General features: G+C 41.9%; 1 protein-coding gene and 1 non-coding gene across 2 annotated transcripts; both read left to right on the forward strand.

Annotated features, from left to right (window-relative positions):
* The first annotated feature begins 338 nt into the window (after positions 1-338).
* Positions 339-18899, forward strand: LOC145452184 (uncharacterized). The gene is made up of 12 exons (XM_080330414.1): positions 339-574; positions 4280-4450; positions 5301-5465; positions 9337-9468; positions 13568-13730; positions 15112-15236; positions 15301-15435; positions 15500-15565; positions 16395-16531; positions 16869-16944; positions 17358-17440; positions 18774-18899. The coding sequence occupies exons 1-11, from the start codon at positions 529-531 to the stop codon at positions 17420-17422; spliced, it is 1281 nt and encodes a 426-aa protein (XP_080186540.1). The 5' UTR covers positions 339-528; the 3' UTR covers positions 17423-17440; positions 18774-18899.
* On the forward strand, positions 5211-5282 carry Trnaw-cca (transfer RNA tryptophan (anticodon CCA)). Its single transcript has one exon. It is a non-coding gene; the product is annotated as a tRNA-Trp (tRNA).
* Positions 18900-20994: the final 2095 nt, after the last annotated feature.

Genomic DNA, 20994 nt, shown 5'->3' on the forward strand with positions numbered 1-20994 from the left:
AGATGTTGGAGATGAAATTCGCATTTCAGAAGGACGGGGTTTCAATTTCACATCGTACGACGTACTACCACAACGGCTAAAATTCGACTGCTGATCCGGCCTAATTGCCTGCAACCAATGGTGGCCGCATCATAGTATATCATTATTTGTTGCGTGCGCGTCTTCAGCTCCAGCCAACCCCTGATACTGGCTGAGGGAACCTCCCGTATGCCATGAAACATCGGTTAAGAACAACTGCTTTTGGCACTTATTGTGATTTGTGTGGGCATCGCACATCTTTGTAGTAACGTACTGCTTGCCAACGTGGTTCAATTTCATATGACGTAATAGAACACAGTTCCCGCTGCGGTGGAGTCTGCCTCGCGTCGTTGACGGAGACTGGAATATGCTTTCTCGAATTACATTGGTATTAGCTTTTGACAGGTTCTCGTGGCTCGCTGGTATCCTGGTGAGCTTGTGAAATAGGCTTGTGAATTAGGCTTGTGAAGTGCAGAAAGGGCGCAGAAAGGGTGTCGAATCCGCTTCGCCATGATCGTGTGGATGATCCTGACTATAGCTGTGACACTTTGTTCAGGTGGGATCAATATTTTCTGTTCACCTTCATTACTGTAGTAGCGTATGCGACGAGAGTGTCTGTAGGCAGCTGTGACTTTTTAATATTGTACGAATTCGAGAAGCTATCACATCTCCATCAGTGCTTCTCAAACTATTCAAATATGCCTAATTGTCTGCATATCTACGAAAATTGCGAGTTGCTGTACCGTCAAAGCTGCATGCGGCAGCCAGGGATATCTAGATATCTAGATATCCCTGGCGGCAGCCTTGATCACTAGCAAGTCCGATTGGAGCAGACCTGCCATCGGTATGATAGTATTACTTTTCATTTTATATTTGTAATTGTTTGGTGACTTATGTGAACTAACTGTCTACTCTAAACTAAGCCATAAATTCACCCGTCAGTGTATGCACCAGTGATGAGCGGATAGTGCTTTTCGAGACTCCGGACTTCGAGACGCTGGGCGCGACTTCCGGGCCCCTCTAAGTATGTAATCGCAGCTTATGGAGGGCTTATTTTACCAACTTAGTATTTGTGCGCCATATGGAACGAGATAACGTGATGTACAACAGTATAACACGGTTTTGAAGCAAGCCGGTGTTGAATTGCTCTATAGCTTAGAGGTAGGCAACCTTTTTGCTATTCACGGCCGCATTTTTATTACTTATGTAACCCACGGCCCTATTGCAGTGCATAAGCCGTAATGAACTAACTGGGCGTCAAATACCCATGTTAAACTATCCATGTCCATTTCTGGTCAACTCCGGACTAATCTACTTCCGCATATCAGTTTACTGTACACACCGAAATCGCGAGTGGCCATGTTTTGGATAATTAGTAGGAAACTTCATGGTCGCGCCAAGCGCTAAAATTTCTTCAGATTCACAGATGAATTTCGGCATTATTATTAGTATATTCAGATATTACAATCAAATATTCATCATTTATCAGCCTATGTGATCAGATTCACTGGTGGAGTTGATGGAGGCAGTGTGTCTTCGGAAATTTAGAGCGAGTTGCACATTAGGGATGTTCAAAAATGACTTTTTTTTCTCAGATTATACTGGCTACTTGATAAAATTGTTAGGTTACCTATAATTAAAGGCTGCACACCAAATTTGGTTCAATTCCAACCAGTAGCCGCATTGCTATAGGAGAAGAAAGTTCTTTATTTATTATATAAAATGAATTATAAATATTTCCAAATTTGCTGTTCACCCCATGAAATTGTTAGGCCGTCTATAGAAACGATGTTCGCCAAATTTGGCCCAATTCCAACCGTTAGAAGCGGAGTTATTGCCGTCGAAAAATTTTGTATTTGAATAAAATATTATTTACGGTGGCCAATTCTTAATCACTTATTATAAGTGTGCCTATCGCACACTTAAAATAAGGTAACCGAACAATTTTATCAAGTAGCCAGTTCAATTTGAGAAAAAAAGTCATTTTTGAACACCCCTATTGCACATGATGATGCATCTTCGAGTGGACCAATTGTTATTAGTCACTTTGTTGCATGCTATTATTTCTTGATCTACCATCAGGATTGTCGGTAGCCTATAGCGCAGTGGTTCTCAACCTTTTAGTCTTCGCGGACCCCTTTCGGACCGCCACGGACCCCTCGGACCCCCACGAAGTTTTAGCTCAAATTTAGCTCAATTATCGCGCAATCGTCATCTGTCGTGTGCAAATGATAACTAATAGCCTTAGAGATAAACATCAACAAAAAGTATTTTCTTGAAAATAAGATCATACTATTCATGTAGAAATTGGGTTGACTTCTCTTATTTCAAAGTGAATTCTGCAACAGCATTTCTTGAAATAAGTGGCCGTGTCTTGAAAATCCGCGCCTTCGATTTGACATGAACGAGTGCCGAAAATCCATTTCCACAAGTATAGATGGTGGCGAAGGTAACAATAACGCGGAACGCGTCCGACAACACATTTGGGTATGATCGCAACAAATATGGCACCAAAATGGACAAACAATTTTTTTTTATCTAGCAGCTTATCTTGAAATTACTATGGGAAAAATCGTTATCTATCACAATGTTGGAGGTGGAAGTGTTGGAGGTTTACCTAGGCTCCTACTCGACCCCTAATCCGCGTAAGCGGTGTCTTACAAAAGCGTAGAAGTGGGCCGTGTTACTAAATATAAATGAAGAATATCGGCCTGATGTAAATGACCATAGTAGTCGACAAACACCATGAATACCTTAAAACAAACAAACAAACAGGAGAAAATGGATTGTTGTAAGCATTTCGAAGTCACCGTTATTGACCTTACTCATCTAAATTTTCTTTCCCACAATCCCCAACAAAAATCGTTAAACAGCAAAATGCTTGTATCAGTGGGCAATTTAGCAATTAAAATGATCTGTACATTAGGATTTTTCATCTCAGACGGCCATTCTGTTGATTTGAGCTCTGGAGTTAGACTAGTAATGAAGCGAAACTTCCTCGCGATTTTCCGAATTAAAAAAATACAAATGAGGTTATCAAATATTTTAAGGCTTCGCGGACCCCCTGAAAATGCTTCGCGGACCCCCGGTTGAGAACCGCTGCTATAGCGGAAATAAATTGGAATCGCCCAAGCCAGTGGTTCCCAACCTTCCAGGATATCGGATGTAGGGACCGCATTTCAAACTTCAGAGTACGAATGGAGCCGTATGAAAACACTCGAGTATAGGCTACTTATAACGAAAATTTAAAGAGAGCTATAGCCTACCTCTGCTCTCACCATCCGCAGCTAATTCAAAAGCATGAACGTTGCACATGCACATGGACTTCTATAGATTCTGTATAGGTTATTATAGCATTGATACAAGCAAATTGGCGAGTACTATTATGTCATGGTGTGATAGCTCTTCATACAATACGCTGAGCAATGTTGGACTTATCGCAATTTGTGCTTGACTATGAGCCGTTATTTTGATATTAGTAAAATTGTGTCGAAATTTCCTCTTCACAGAGACGATATATAAAGGTCTATGACCAGCAGAGCTCAAGATACATCTTTGTCTGACGGGTATTCACTATTCATCCATACGTTTGACGCTGGTCTGCAAGAATTTTCTTTCCCGGTTTTCAGAAGCGGCCTTTGACGGCTTTATACATAACTAATATCCCTCATCTTAGCATTCATATACAGAAACTGCCTATAGCTATTCATAAAAACAAACAACAACTGTTGTCTATTATATTTTCGTGACATATTTAGAGATCAATCAGAGCCGCAGAAGGCTACCTCGGAGCCGCATGTGGCTCTGAGAGCCGGGTTGGGAATCACTGGCCTAAACGTACTAGAAACGAATTTCTTTCGTGGGAAGCACACTACTCCAAGTTAGTATTTCTACATGGGGTACATCATTTTTATCTGCTGCTCGCGTCCGTACTGTGGGGCTCAGATTGCAAACGCCGCTACAATTAAATTACGTGTCACGACCGCACAAATTTCCTTCTACGGCCGCAGGTTGCCCACTCCTGCCTAGCTCCTGAGCCTTCTCTTATCATACACTGTCAAATTATAAAAGAAGTGAACCAGGCGATCGCCCACCTCGCCCACCCCAAAAGCCACCACTGACCACGAGATATGTTAATAGTTGAATCTTTTACCAGAGTTGCACGTAACGTCGATTCTAAACACTATGGTTTTCGGTAATCGAAGATAGAATTAGATACTCAGTTACTCTGCTGTATCCCCATTCTCAATTTTTTTCGCAGTGTCTGTCGCCGCAAGGCGTTCTGACAATAGCTACCTCGTCATGCACTCGCCGGCAGACGTGACAGCTCGCCAAGGAGGCAGCGCTAGATTCAACTGCAGCATTGACACCGAAAAGAAAGTATATTGGCACTACGGCCGCCACAGCATTGGGCCATGGCCGGCTGTAGCACGTATGTAAACGCGCTATTCATTCGCTTCTACTTTTTGTAGTACTCAAGTAGATTTTGCCTACTTGTACTATTTACTCAATTGCTTGTGATTTAAGACTACTTCTACTTACCAGTTTCTATTTCATAGGAAAAAGTAGGCGTATAATACTTAGTCGGAAATTGATAGTTCTGCTTGTACTTGAATATATATTTACGATCCTACTTCTACTTTGAGTAACGACGATGAGTACTTTGACCACCTCTGTTCCTTTGTGAGTATAAAATGAGAGTCAACATTTCACAATTAAAGAGCGATTCTAGAGTCTTGAAATTTTTCAACATTCAGATAATCTTCACAATAACTGTTCGATATCTTTCACTACGTAACAAGCATTCCTGCCCTTCTCAGCCAATTATAAACGTACAATGACACCGATATACATCTACCAGAGTAATATCACTATCAGAGAGACATTTCCTTACCGCTGGATAGAAGGGAACCCAGCAAACGCTGGTGTGGCAACCTATGCATGCAAGCGTGTTTATTTGTTTGTACTCCACGCACGAAATTGCAAGCGGCAAGCATGCTATATCAATATACTATGCGCAATAAATAGGCTTCGGAAATTTAACCGCCACCATATCGTTCATAATCCTAGCTATCATACATCACCTTCGTGCGTGATCGAATATTTCGTCGCTGACAAACTCGTAAGTAAATGTAGAAAATAATGATACTTGATATGAGTCGATTTATAAGATCACCATCGTATCGCCGCATGACTCCGTGGCGCAACGGTAGCGCGTCTGACTCCAGATCAGAAGGTTGCGTGTTCAAATCACGTCGGGGTCACGTTTTTTCAATGTTTAGATCGGGAAGCGGACTACTCTTATCCCAGTGATGCATTGGTTCCCCTTCACCAGTTTGATATTGTTATCAATAATGTCACCCTTGGAAATCACGACCAGGCGCGCTTTCATTGCCGAACTGAAAGAGGTAAACTGGTGTCGAGCCATGCGAATCTGAAGGTTATAGGTAAGTATTTTTAAGTCAATGTATCTAGGTCACATTGAAGTAATTATCATTTTGATTTTTCGACATTCTTTTACCAGTAGATAGGGTCGTTTTACATAACATCCCAACAAAAATTATCCGACCAGTCCAGTCCTTGACCCTGTATGCACCCCATTGAAATCAACAACCAGTTGTCGCGCCCGCGCTATAAAACAACGGAAAAGTATGCTGGACTTATTTGCAGACAACCATTACTTTATTTTGTATTGTGAAAATGGTCATGTTTCCGGATAATCACGGAGCAGCTAATAAACAATACGCTGTCTATTGCGTTACAACAATGTATTCAGTGTGTGTTGCGCCGTATCCAGGTTCCGCGCCAGCAGTCAGTGATTTTGGATTACCTCACTATCTCGTGGCACCCCTTCAGTATTGCAAATGGCATGACTTGTCTAAGGACCCGGCAAAGCCTCCACCCTTAGTGGGAGACATACCCAGCAAGCCTACATTGTACTAACTCAGTGGTTCCCAACCGGTGTGCCGCGGCACACCAGTGTGCCAATTGGACTGCTCAGGTGTGCCGCGAGCAAATGCGCTAAACTGGGTCGAAGTATAACAAAAATCCAAATTTTGAGTCCGTCATTGTTGGAGTTTCTATTGAATTTACTATATCAAGACACGCGATGTACAATCCGATGCCGTGAATAGATACAAGGATGTCGCGACGGCCATAGTAACGTTACCTCAATTAGGCATTCCCATCAGGTCATGGATTAGGTCTTTTTCTGGTGGCTTTTTATTGTAAAGACGCTCTGAGCACAGCAACGTATAGGGTCGGAGAATCTCATAAATCTGCGACGCTTCGTAACTTGCTACTGCACTGCCATGAATGAAACTGGGGCCTCTACCTTCAATGGGTGTGATACACTAGTTTGCCCACATATAGTAGCATTTAGGACGGTGATAGATGGATAGATAACTAGACTCGGGCTATTGGACCGTGATGTTGAGGTGTGGCCGAAGGTGACCTTTTACTTGTCACCCCATCAGAACCGGATGCAGAACAGGGACGTGACGTAGTTGATGACCTTGTGTTTCTATTTGTAGTCGTATTCTTGCCATGTCTTCGTTATCGATGATGATTTTATACCATGCCGATATAACATATTTTGACTCCTGAGATGCCAACTTATAGCACGGTCCACTTTTTGTAAGATGCTGCTTTTACAGATCCGAGGACGAGTAGGAGCCAATATAAACCTCCAACACCTAGGAAGGCATCCCCACCCTCGAGAAATGTATACTCTTTTGGAAGTGAGGTTCACGTTTACAAATTAGAATTGCCGACATAGCCATTCACATTGCGATTGTTAGGTAGCATGCCAGCATTGCAGGTAAAATGGAGGCTCAGGGCGCAACGTAATGTTGCAGACGACAAATTTGAGAATTGAGAAGTAATGTTGATCAAATTATATCAGTTAACAAATTTCACCGGTCCTGAGGTTTATCATCCCGGTTTGTTGGAACTGCAATTGAACAGCAGCTGGCTGCCAGTAAGACTCTTGACTGAGGTATTGCTATCCTCACAGAAGCTATTCCACGATCTGTATGGAAACGCGTTTGGCTTCCAAGTATAGACAAGACACCTCTATACGCGTCTATATTTGTTAGTGACGATCGCGATTGGACTCTTCCATGCGACGGTTAATTACATCGACAACAAGGTAGTGGGCGCACTTTGTTGTCAAGCCAATCTTATGAAATTAACCTCACCCGGAAGTTTGAACGAGGTCTCAGCAGGCAAGTTATGTGGCAACAGAGGTAATGGTTGATAATTCAAAACCTCATACGGATTGAGAGAAATTCCTTATTCCTGCCTGCAATAAAATTGTAAAAAATGAAGAATTGAAAACGATCCCCATGTCAAATTATACCATTCGCAGACGTATTTGTGAAATGTCCGCAGATATAAAAGAAAACTTAATTTCTTCTTTGAAGCAGCGAAAAGCCTACTTGAGTACACCGAAAAGGCAGAAGTACTTCGTCAGTGACCACTGACCAGTGACCACCTATATAAGACTGTGGTCGCTGCTATACGCATTCTGTAGTTTGCTTTTGCCGTAAGCCAAAAGAGTACAGAACCACGGTGCTAGTGTGCCGCGAACTCTTTTTCATTTTCAAAGTGTGCCGCGAGGTCAAAAAGGTTGGGAACCACTGTACTAACTACTCACCAAGCTGCATTGGGCGACTACTTACGAAACAGGATTTTCCTGCCAGCTTCACATAATAGTGTGATTTTGGTGGGGCAGTGGTCTCGTGTTTAGATTGATTGATGCATGTCTCCAGATATTGGTGAAAACATTACACATGAATAACACTGGTCAACACATATTTTTAGGCGGACAAAGTAAGAGTGGTTTTGGGGGTTCTGAAGGGCACTGATTCCGAATATGACCTTGGTTTTTTCAAATTGGCTCTTGTTGTGGAGATAACCCATGGGGCTGTTTTGACCAAAATCTCCTATTTTCGCGGTAATGACTAGATGTAAAATCGTCTTAGTGGTACTATAAAGTTTAGAAATTCAATCTACTTGTTATTTTTACACACACAAGACTATATTAAATCAAAATACAGCAACAGCACTATATTTTGGGGTATTAGATTTATCATAGTTACAGACTTTCACGAATATCATGTACATAAATGAACTCCAGTCATGTATAGAAGCATTTACCTAGATACTCAAATAACGTGGCATTAATTCAATCAGTTTTACGTCAACCACCTATTGTAAATTTGAAATAATCAGTTGGAATACAATATTATTGATATATTTTAAATCGAAATTGTTTTTTTTGTACGGTTTTCGCCTGTAAACTATTTAGTGCAGTTTCTCGAAAGGTTCCGGCAACGGTCTGACATAATATGATCAATGGTTAATCTCATCTGCCCTGGTATCTTTCTATTGTTGGTCTAAAGTCTTCTTAGAACCTCTCCCCTTGCTAATCAACATGATGATCGGGAAATACATCAAGATGACTGAACAGGAAGCGAACTTTTATGCTCATGTTTGTTCCAAGTTTTCGATATGCAGATACGAATTTTCAGACCAACTGTTTGTAGTTGGGTGCTTTGTGATCAGCTAAAAAGTTTTATTTACTATATCTTAGGAGAAATTACATGCTGTGAACTCCTCCTAATGTGAAATTGGAATCTTTCATCGGTATTCGAATGTACCAGATAGCAGATTTAAGCTTCTCGTTTGATAGGGTTACTAGGTATACCCACTTCGTTGACTCAGTGGAAAATTATCCATTTACCAGTCAAAAGAAATGAGACACATATAAGTATTGTAGTTAAGCCTTTCAAGGACAAATTTTATAGTTTTATACTCCTCTTTAATCTTGGTAGAATGACCAATTGATAAAGGAGAAGATGAATTTCCGTTTTGGAAAAGTACAATTTTTAGGCTTGACAAACTGCTTTTTTGAAAAACAAATATTTCGCATCATGCCATGTTAATATTGATAGAATGACTGAGAATGACATGAGGGTTCTTCATAGTCAATTAGCCATTTATGCGCAGTATAAAATTAGAAAAAACTACGATTTTCTTCCCACCAAGTGAAATATTTAAGGCTAAATACAGTAATTTTGGGCTTTTTTAGGGGTATAAATATCTTCTGACAGAGAGCCAATCTGACAAAACTAATGTGATATTAGTAATCAGCTACCTCAAAAACCCCAGAAACGGCTCTCAGATGTTCTGCCTGAAAATAAAAATTTTCGTTTTGTTGACCAGTGTAATTAGACAGAGAGACAACGATGTTCCGCGCTGGCGTTGAAGATTGGCGTAGTTCAATCCTAATCACTTTCACTGTCCATCAAATAGTACCTCCCTCTGTGGACATGCAGCCAAAGCCGGAAAAGGGGATAATTAAAGTGAAAGCACCGCAAAAGAACGTGACTCTGACTTGCGTCACCAATTTTGCCGACCCTCCATTTGAAATTCAGTGGATAATCGGTAAGTAATATTATATTCGATGTAGTTATTTCAGTTACGAAAATTCGGCTGTAGTCGTAAGAACATCACGAAATTGTAAAAGATACACAATTCTTACTTAAATTAAGTCTCAGCCCCGCGGCTTGAATATAAATATAGCGGAAAAGCGACACATATTTCATCACGCGTAGCAGTAAAGAGGTCTTAAGAACCGGACCCTGCCCTATATATGCTGTACTGGCGGAATGCGATTTCGAAAATGCACCTATTTGTAGTACTATTGGTCCTTCTGCCTTCGCGAAGATTCATTTTCGGATTTTGAGAGCTGTCGCCGGCGCATGTGAAGTAGAAGTCTGCCACTCCTAGTCTGCTTCCTGTTCAGAAGTCTGCCACTCCTGCTTCAGACCACTTACTCCAGTACTTTTCATTGCTTTCGTGTACTACTTCTACACGAAGTAGGTTTGGCATGTCTTGGAAATTGCTGCTTCCTGTTCGGACTGTTGCCCTACCTCGCCCAGACATTGCTTGATTGATCATTTGCTACCATCGTTTAATTTTTCTTCTATTTTCCTTTTTCAACTAAACATTTTTACAGCCAGTCTGTTCAGAGTCAAGTGTACCTGTTTGATGCTGGTGTGATCAGACTAGATGACCTTCACGGTCTTATCGATCATTCCTATCTAATACCGAATACTGTACATGCATATTTTCTGTACCACCATCATTGCCGTTTGTTATGTATTTTGGTTGGATGAAAATAAAGACTCTCTCTCTCTCTCTCTCAGACTTGTACAACCTTGGTTGATGTTCAACTAACTAACGGTTTTTTGAGTAGTTCTAGTTCTAGTTGCACATTTCCACATATCAGTTGCTTAACAACTGGAATACACGTCTCGTGGTTTTGAGCGAATTGAGATGCCGGTGTTCTGTTGAATGATGTTTGTGCAGCCATCGCTCGCTCACAGCCGGTCCGTGGACATATGAGCATGCGACATTACAGCATGCGAGACTTGGGCATGCGACAATTTGGCATGCGACACATGAGCATGTTGGTTAAATTACGGGTTAGGGGTAGGTTAGGGTTGGATTTATGGTTGGGTTAGGGTTAGGCTTTAGGTTGGGTTAGGCTAGGTTAGGTTAGGTTAGGCTATGTTTCGGGTTAGGGTAAGTTTTTGGGTTATACAGTATCATGCTGAAGTGACACATGCTGATGTGTTCCATGCTGAGCTGTCGTTTTCCATTGTGTCGCATGCTCATATGTCGGGCAACCTTTCCAAGTCATTAAAGGTTAAGAACCGTAAAAACTGGATTTCATTCTCCTAGTCAACACATTAATTTTCATTTTATCGGAAATATTAGACATAGAATGGAAATTTCAAACTGACGGGATTTCGAGTTGGAAATGGGAGAAATTCCGGCCACGCCACTGTTAGAAGTGATGGCTGTGAGGGTTGCCCGACATATGAGCATGCGACACAATGGAAAACGACAGTTCAGCATGGAACACATCAGCATGTGTCACTTCAGCATGATACTGTATAACCCAAAAACTCGAAATCCCGTCAGTTTGAAATGTCCATTCTATGTCTAATATTTCCGATAAAATGAAAATTAATGTGTTGACTAGGAGAATGAAATCCAGTTTTTACGGTTCTTAGCCTTTAATGACTTGGAAACCCCTACGTCACAGATGTGCAACTACTCTCTGAGAATGACAGGCAGGAAATACTTTGGCGAGCCAAGTCAAAAGTTTAGACTATATTCGGCGGCGTATTAATTTCTAGTAGGCTAATTTATAAATTGAAATTAATGAGATCTACGTATTTAACACAAGCTTCTGGGTGGATGTGTTACTATCAGGCGATTACCGGTAAGAATTTAGAGTCAAAGTACAAATATAATATTTATCCCACGTAATTACTCGAAACAATGGTAAACAAGAAACATTGGTAACTCTTTTTCTCTAGTTGCGGATTTTGGAGTTCGAGATATCGTTATTCAAGTTTCGAAAATTGAAATGTTCTAGTTCTAGTTGCGCTTTTGAAAATCCAGTAGTTTGTACACGACTGTTCCTGTCGTGTTCGCGCATAACTTTACGGCGTTACTGCTGCTTTAGCTTGAGTATCAACAACGACAACAACCACGAATACATTTTCACCACCTCTGGTGTTTGTTTGATAGCAAGAGTGGGCGAACTCGAACTATGACTGATTCGACTCGGAATAGAGTATTCGATATTCACTAACCATAACGTCTTAGATATAGTGGAAACGAAATGCAACGTTCAATATTTACCTTTCATACGCTCGCAAAGACGCAAATATAACATCAGCACACCTATAGAAATAAATATTGTTTACCACAACAATCACATAGCATTCCTTGATAATACTACGGGCTGATCTCCACACAGTAACACAGTCTCCGTGAACGTAGCACCATGCTACATGCTTTGGATGTCACACGATGAAATCAATCGAAGTTTCGAGGCTTCGATGGCGGGAAAAAGTGTCGAAACAAAAGTTACCGCCGATACAACAGTTCTTCTTTTCGATTGGCGCGTATAATTTCGGTGCTCGAAAAAGATGGACTTTTACTACTCTGCTCGAATCATTAGGGGTAGAGTGGGGTGAAACGCCCAGACGATGTAAGACGCCCACCATCAATATGACAGAAAAAGCGAGCGCTGAGTGCGTCACAATATCGCAAATAATGCCTAATGGTCGGACGAAACTGACATTCTGATTTCCATGCCCTAATGAAGATTTGAAACATTTTATATGAATTTATGACTTTTACACATATTCTTACCAAAAGAGAGCCTTTTACAACCAAGTGAAATGTCGTATTTAGCGGATGCTACAGAGAGTTTTCCGATCCTATTTATGATTTCACGGCGCGCAGTTGGATTTAAGACACAGTCCGAAGGCGAATTCACACAATAACCACCTGGTAGCTGATCCACAATCATTGGCGACCTCGAGGCTAAAACGCCTACCCCGCCCGTGGGGTAAAACGCTCCACCCCTTGAAGTCTAGTAAATATGGATTTAGTAGCCGTTTATGGGTTCATCAAGGATGCCTTATCGGAGAGCGCCGTTTCTGTCAAAATTGATATTCAGCTGGCGAATATAGGCTATCCCTCTGACTAAACAAGGTACACTTCAAGAACTTCCGAACTTTTTTTTGACTTATCATAATCAGTTGGTATTTATGGATTAAATTTGTTTTCAAAAGATCCTGTACGCTATGATGAGGTGGAGAAGCGTGTAATGGTATGCATAGGGATTAAATATTTATCGGTTACTGAGTGGCATGCGGTATTTCGTAGGGTATAACGGGGTAAAAAGCCAATGGAGGCGTTTTGCCTCACCCATGTAACAAAACGTCAAATTGACGGACATAGATCGTGGTAGAGTTGGTACGATATCTCGCGCGCAAATCCCGAAATTCAACCGTTTCGACTAGTTTATTGGATATTATGACTAGGGCTTGGCAAAATCGAGTACCTGAGTGATTCGATTCTGAATCACGTATTACGCTTCGAGTCGGGTCGAGTATTCGAGTATCACGCATGATGACGTCTCAATAGAATGTATTATGTCAAAGCTCAAATATGTACTTTTATGCAACCACAAAGAGCATAATGCCTGTTATCCGTCAGATTAAAGATACATAGGTATTTTTTCGACCGTACCGCTATCTTTGCACTTCTTGACAAATATTGTGTGATGATCATGACTTCGGAAATGTGTTATTTCCAGTAACGTTCGTAGCTTTGTACTATGTCTCGCTTGTCGCGACACGCCAATCAAGGTTTCAAGGCTTCCTCATCGGAAAATAGTATCGAAACTATAATTCTCGTTAGTAAATTAACTTTCAGTGGCGAGGAGCGTATAAGTTTCGGTACTCGAAAAAATCGTCCTTTACTACTCGACCCGAATCAATAAAATTAATACTCGATTCAGATTCGAGTACTCGAATCAATCATTGGGCCCAGCCCTAATTAAGACGTTTCCCGCTTAGGGTAGGCGTGTTGCCCCACTCTACCCTACAATCAATACTCAACGCAGATTCGATTCAAGTACTCCCATCGTTGTGCCTAACCCTATTTCATGCAGATGGGTATACGAGCCCGGTATTGGAAACCAAAGAGTGGTACACGAGGCCGTCGAAGCGCAGACTACTGTGGAAGAAGGAATCCAATTACACGATTCCGCGACAGAAAACGGCGGATGACAAGGCCCGTGAAGGTGCCGCGTTCTCGCCGGAACTACTTAAAAGGTATGGTGTCTCTTCGAGGTTCATGGCTAATTAAAATTAAAATCTCGAATCTTATCTATATATTCTAATGACTACGCGCACGAATTATTATATGTCGATAATCGACTGGTGTTGAAGTTTGGAATAATCGTAGGCTATTATATTTTTGTCCGCTCAATACGCAATGCGATGCAATGAACAGATGAGGATGTTGAAACGGACAATTACTGCCGCCTTATCTTACATCCACCTCAGGCTATAGACTCTACAGCGAGGGTGGGCAAACTGCGGCTCTTCCAGCCTTTGATTGCGGCTCTTCCAGCCTTTGATTGCGGCTCTTAAATAATTGCACAATCCAAACGCATATATGCGTTTCGCCATTTTGCTAGCGTATTAGTTTAACCTGATTTAAAACTGATGCATTCTACCGCGTATCAACAATATGAGTATTGTTTTCGTGTTGTTTCCTTCCTTGGTTTACGCAAGACTTGTAAAATTTACGGGAAGGTACCAACCGATAAGGTAGCTCTAGGGTTAGAAAATTGCAATTGAACTCTCGAATCGAGTTCACATAAACGTTTTACTCGACACAATGGATGCCCGGTCATCAATCAATGATAAACCATTGTGTTCAACAATGAACTTGATAATGAATCACGCCAGCGCAGGTCACAACGATTTCCGGGATAGCATTGGTGAATAAGGCTCTTCCACTTGTATTGTAAAGGCTAGCAATAACTGCAAAGTTTGGCCAAGAAAATGTCGCCGAGATAACCAAGGTGATATCTTCCCTGAATTCTCATCAGCACTTGAATGAACTGCTCCTCACTGTTTGGACGTCATGTCAGTCTGATTTCAATCACCTTGCGGGCCAGGTGAAAACGCGCGGTATCACCTCACCACACAATAATAAACTTAATTCAATAGCCTACATTTCAGTGTGACGTCATAACTTCGTATTGTTGAATTTTTGTGTTGCGGCTCTTTCAAAGCTAAGATTTTCGATATGCGGCTCGCGCATGAAGCAGGTCTGCCCACCCCTGCTCTTTTGCATGTATTATGTGACAGTGTTCGAGTTTAATCTCGAGGCTCTCTTTCTCCAGGCGCTTTTACTCGCTGTTTTCATTCGCTTCATTGTATATACTTCCATCGTCAGATATTTTTATATGCTTAATTTCTGTGAGTACGCCGTAAGAAGTTACCGCTTACGCGGGTCGGATGTCCAGGGGGAACCTTGAGAAAAATGTAACTCTTAAATGGGAAATCTTGAGTCCACTTCGGTCTGACTCTAACTGGCAACCCATTGATATTGCAGCTGTTGAACGTACCATATAAGCTATCTCGCCCCACACTAGTATACATATAGATCCTAACATTTCCAATCACGCGCTGCATTTTACAGCCTGGGGCACACGAGAAAACTTATGGAGAAGAACTATTCTACGACATACCACGTCACTTGCAGAGTTGTGCGCAACGCCACCGCTTTAACGAATGCGACTCAATCCGCCTGGGTGCTTTTCGAAGGTGACACATGATACGTTACTTACCGAATAACATGGTCTGACGATATTGCCTTCTCTCGTTTAAGATCCAACATCGGTAGTGGAGGACAACACGGCCGAGACCGCTTTAGGGACTGTCTTTGCGTTACTTGCGTTGCTCTTGGTGACGGGGATCGTGGTGTATTTAAGATGTCGGCCCAAATGGATGGGTTTCGTTGAGAGTCGGTGGTGTTTTTTCTTCGAGTTTGGAGTCACGGCAAGCGTTAACTGTATATTTACTTTTAGAATGTCTTGATCGTATAACGAAAGAACGAGAGGTAGATTCGAAGAGCGTTACTCTCAAGTCTCATGGTAATTATGATGCAGAGCTTGTCGTCATTGGCAGTACTGCATTTATTAAGTTATTCTGTTATTTGTTTGTTAGTTAGTTTTATTCACACACACACATACAGTGGCACTTATCGCCTATACGGCCATTTGCGCCACGACAGTAATTTCAGTCAGGTTATTCTATTGATCACGGCCAGGCGTGGATTTGGACTAGTAAAACATGCATCAATGGATTTGTAACTGAAATTATATGCTTGATTTGGGCATGTTAACAATATTTCCTCGCACATCTGCTGCAGACTTGTAGAGATCATGGAATTTCGTCAGTAACATTGACTCCTAGGACGGATTGTGGTATTGAGCTTGACCCTATCATGAAAAATGTGCTAAATTCATTCGATCCTGGAAACTTCTTGAACACAAGGTAGGCCAAATGAGTATGACCGTTATTTCACGTTGCAGCGAAGTGAAACTTCATATTATCGCGAAGGCTGCGATATAATTTCTAATAAAATGTGTATGTAAGAATTAAAAATATATATGGATGAATTGAAATAATAAAACGCGGCACGAACATTCGTTATGACGGAGTGAAAACGAATGACGCCATACTGCCATGTCGACAATTCGGAGGGGCGTTCACGCGTTGCCCTTCCGGCTGCGTCAGTGGAGACATTTTGTTTAAAGAATAAACGCATTTAAGCGATTTCTTGTAAACTCTATAAGTAGTCAGATGCGGAATCACAATAAATAATATCGGCCTGATATAAAAGAATAATTAACATTGCATTCTCAACACCATAAATACCATAGAACGACAGCATGTAACCTGTGGTCCCGCTCTTTTCAGTCACCTGCACGGAAATTCCGGTTGTGTCAAATTCACTCGAGGTAGATCTTGTTTCCATGCCCGGCACAGAACCGTCGAAGAGGTATTCTCTGTCCGTGTTGCCCATATCAGCGAGAGGAAGTAGCACATCGCTTCAGGTACGGGCATGCTGATAGCAAGGCGTATTTTGCTTGGCATCCATATTGGTAGTGTTGAACGCGATGATTCGATTAGTGGAATCCGAATGGCGGAGCGAGAGACTGCTCATTGCTCAACCGAGTGTGGTAATTATACGCCCCTTGCCGTTGCGAATTATTTTGGCAATGAGAATAATAGTTCCGATACATTCTTCTCGCTGCGCAAGCATTGCATTGTCATCAAATCGCCATGAAATATATGATTGAAGAGTGCCAAATCATCTACAATGTAGTGTAACTGACATTATTTTATTTGTGGTCTCACAAAATCACATATTTGAATTTCTTTTATTCCAAGACGCGCAACGGACCTTTTCAAGGCGGAATGCAGGCGCGAAGTCAAAGCTACTCGACGATTAGACTTTCCCGTAGCAGTACGTATCCGATATCCTTGAGGAGTAATATTACAACGAATGATTGGAGTTCCGTATTCATAATAATCACCGGTACTCGTACTGTCGTCTCTGTAAGTTCAAGACAGAGCGTGTTACGTCACAGATGCAGTCTGGTCACTGTCGCTTGAATGATCATTTATTTCGAATCGGAACAGTAGAATCTGCAATATGTCGTCTTTGTTGGTATAATGAAACCATGTTTTTGTTTGTTTAATAAACAACAACACGAGGAGCCCACGCTAAAACCCCGTCAGCATTTCGAAAAGGTTTAGAATTCGTCTTATGCATCATTAGCCCCTTATACATATGGCCGGCCGCGAGAGAGCTGCCAATTTGTGGACGCTTTGAAACCTCGAAATTATTTTCAAACCGGTTCAATCTCTCTGTTTCAGGGTTTGTGCCATCAAATGCCGCGATATCAGAGTCACTACACGAATACCCGACGTCTGCGGTCTGAAATTTTCTCTGATGCAAGGTATGCCTACCAGTGATGAGCATCGGAGCGGAGTCCGAGTGGATTCGGAGTGGAGTTTTGCCGATTTTGTGACAGTCGGAGCGGAGTCGGAGTTTACTACAGATATTTTTTCGGAGAATTTCGGAGTATTGTAACTTTTGTCTCCGATATCTTTGGATAGCTCTGACCAGAATACACTATTGATTATGATTACAAACCAAAACACAGACAGTTGACATCTTGTAAAGTTGTAATATGACGGGTAACATGCAAAAATGATTGCCAAGTGCATAAAAATCAGCCATCTGCACTGCAATTGGGGACTGGAGAGTAAACAATACTATGAGGCCAACCATATTGTCACATGTACCATGTTGTACCATGTGTACCATGTACCATGCTTGCCACTGTTTCGGATACTTGACGAGATTCATCGGAGTATCTCGGAGTCTGGGATTGAGCTCTCCGGAGTCGGAGGGAGTTTTCCTCAGACATTAAAGTTGTCGGAGGGATTCGGAGTCTCGAAAAGCACTATCCGCTCATCACTGATGCCTACCGTATTCGCTATCAAGTCGCCAACAGAGATGGTCAAAGGCGAGATAGCGTAGTGCTATAATCCGCAGCTGTTACACCGATGGATTGCGGAGGTTTATCTATAGGTTCCTCCTCACCTCGCCATCTCATCCGTGTAAGCGGTGTCTTGTAAAAGCCTGAAAGTGGGCCGTGCTGCATGTCGGCATCTACGGATTAAAAATAAAAAAGAAATTGGCCTGGTGTAAATGACCACAACGTTTTACAAACACCATGAATGCCACAAACAACAACCGTGGTGGTCAAAATCGTCATCATTGGTACTCAAGTAGAAATAGAAGTAATGTAAATTTATTCTGAAGTACAATTACAAGTAGCAACTTCCAAGTAGGTAAAAATTACGTATTCTTGGTCCAGTTTGGCCTAATAACTGAAACTGTCTAAAACTCTAAAAAGTAAGTGGCTCTGCATAAAAAACAGTTCAGTAGAAATGCAAGTAATCTACATACATGATCAATTGGTTATGTAGTGGAAGTACGCAAAACCTACTTGAATATCCCGAAAAAGTAGAAGTGCTTCGCTCCTGACCATATCTGGTCGCGAACAGGTCATATCAAACCGTGGACTTGACGTGGGGGAGTTTAGCCTACCCGACATGTTTCACGAATTTCCCTGACCACTCTCACCAGTCTAAACCCGGTGGATAATTTCGATCGCCGACCTCTGGGCTAATTCTTCACTCATGTAGCTGGTTACAAGACAACGTGCTATTTTATATAATTGATCGGTTATGACGGTATATAACAAGGAATTATTTTTCCAGGTAATGGGAACCGATGCGACTGCATGGGAATTGAGAAAGTCTACGGTGTAGGCATAGCTTGCTCTGAATTCCCTAATTTTTCTTTCATATTGCTTCTTTGGTCGCAAAATTCGTTACAATGTCGCATGCATCGTGTAGATTGGGTGGTATTCCATGTGTGTTACGGCAGGTCAGTTAGCAAGGTAGTCAGTTTCGGTGTTTTAGGGCAGTGATCTTTAATCCCTGCGTCGGACCAGACGTGGATCGAGGAGCATTCGCAGATGGGCCGTATTGCCGCCGGTCTTGACCAATTTTCATTGCCACGTACGAGAAGGATTGACAAGCTATGGCAAAAAGATACGTAGGGTATGGTGGCGTTGATGTCGAAAATGATGTGTGTCCCTGTCCGTCTGATATTCACAAAGCTGGATGCCACCGCAGTCGTATTGCGGATCGGTATTATTGGTATACAGTGCATACATCTCATGAACGAAATCGGGTAACCTCAAGACAGGACAGGTTTTGAATCTGAAATCTTTAACTCAGCTCATGTGACAAACTTGACGATGAACCACGATTGATATATGCCAGATAACGACGTCAGAGTTGTCAGACATTGCAGGTGGTTTGTTGCTTAGTTGGATGATTTGCCAGCTGTCATCAAGATGAAGGACAAATCTGACGGTGAGGAACAGGTGTAATTTGCATGGAAAGAACAAAGACCGTTTATCATTATTTATCACAAATTGTGGGTCGACACTGTAACTACGGTACTCTACGATGTAAATGAGCAGTGAACACCTTTGTTGTAGTGTAGTGTTATATTCTGTTTGTTTTTGGGGTATTCATGGTGTTTGTCGACTACTATGGTCATTTACACCAGGCCGATATTCTTCTTATTTTTCCGTAACTGCCGATTTGTAGCACGGCCCGCCTCTAGGCTTTTGTAAGACACCGCTGACGCAGATGAAGTGGCGAGGAGGAGCCTAGGTAAACCTCCAACACTTAGGTATCGGAATTCGGAAGTCGACCTCGGTCGGACTCGAACCCGCACCCATTGGTGTTGCAGCCGCGGATTATACCACTGCGCTATCTCGCCACAGTGTTATATTCTAATTACCATTATATATCGCCTGGGTCATTTCACAACAGATTTAGTCAATTGCACTCTGCTTCGCCAGCAATACTCTTGAATGCAACCCGTAAGAGTTCGAAATACCCTAGCCTAGAGTTACCATATTTTGGGAATCTGAAAAGATGACACTTTTTAAAAATCTCCTGACTTATAATACAGGAGTGAAATCCGACAACATTGATAAATTTATCCCGAGTTTGCAGTTGATTGAGTAAAAAAAGGTCGTCGTTCTATAGCTCAAATTTCGAAAGACCCACCGGACCGTTACTTCAGTACTGATTTCCTATATCTCTGTTGAATTTTCTAATACATTTAACGTGGATGGATGTCTAGACTAGTAGATAGTGTAGATATCTCTGACATTTAACCAAAATTTTCATGAAAGAGGACAAATTCTTAAATAAGAGGACATTTGGCCGTCCTCCGAGGACACTTTCAAAAAGTCAAAAAAGAGGACGTATGGTAACCTTCCCTACCCTAGCTGGGTTACGGGCTCAGCCTTGGCTCGGAATGTTGATCGCCTAGCTAGGCTGTTGATGTGTCGCAGTTTTAGCCAGCAGATATGATTGGTGGCGTATCGTTCAAGGCTGCGTTTTACCAAAGTCACTCAACTATATAACCAACAACCGCGACATAACATGTGCGCGTGGTGTAGGTAGTTGACAGTAGATACCAGGCTTTTACAGAACCGCGCACGGCGATGCTACTAACAATCGTTATCTGGAACAGCAATCCGTGATTAGCACAGTCGCTAATGTGCACTGCTGCGCTTTCAGAGTTTGAGATTTCCAGCTATTCGACTACTTTGGGAAGCTTGCGCCTGTGACTGTTCCGTTATAACCTCTATAGTTCCATCATACTCGCAAGGTCACTGTACTTTTGTTTGTACTAAAGGTCACTAAAGGTTCAGGATAAAAGGTTTATTCTATCATTTGTGACGTCATGTATACATATCATTCAGAAACTTACTTCGCAGGAAAATGATGACGCAACCGTAACCACGTTGTAGAAATAGAGTGATGTGTAGATTGTTGACAGATCATCGTGGTATGTGGAGGCTATTCGCAATTATCTGCATCCGATTTGGATCGATCAAAGTTGAGAAAA

Source organism: Botryllus schlosseri, chromosome 12, assembly GCF_051294905.1.
Source record: "Botryllus schlosseri isolate E-star chromosome 12, Bs_hap1, whole genome shotgun sequence".
Taxonomy (NCBI): Eukaryota; Metazoa; Chordata; class Ascidiacea; order Stolidobranchia; family Styelidae; genus Botryllus; species Botryllus schlosseri.

What these genes read in the sequence shown, in the direction of transcription:
- LOC145452184 (XM_080330414.1), top strand. Translation starts at nt 529, where the DNA reads ATGATCGTGTGGATGATCCTGACTATAGCTGTGACACTTTGTTCAG. An exon ending in AGCTGTGACACTTTGTTCAG is followed by an intron (nt 575 to 4,279) that starts GTGGGATCAATA and finishes TTTTTTTCGCAG; the next exon opens with TGTCTGTCGCCGCAAGGCGT. An exon ending in CGCCTGGGTGCTTTTCGAAG is followed by an intron (nt 15,237 to 15,300) that starts GTGACACATGAT and finishes CTCTCGTTTAAG; the next exon opens with ATCCAACATCGGTAGTGGAG.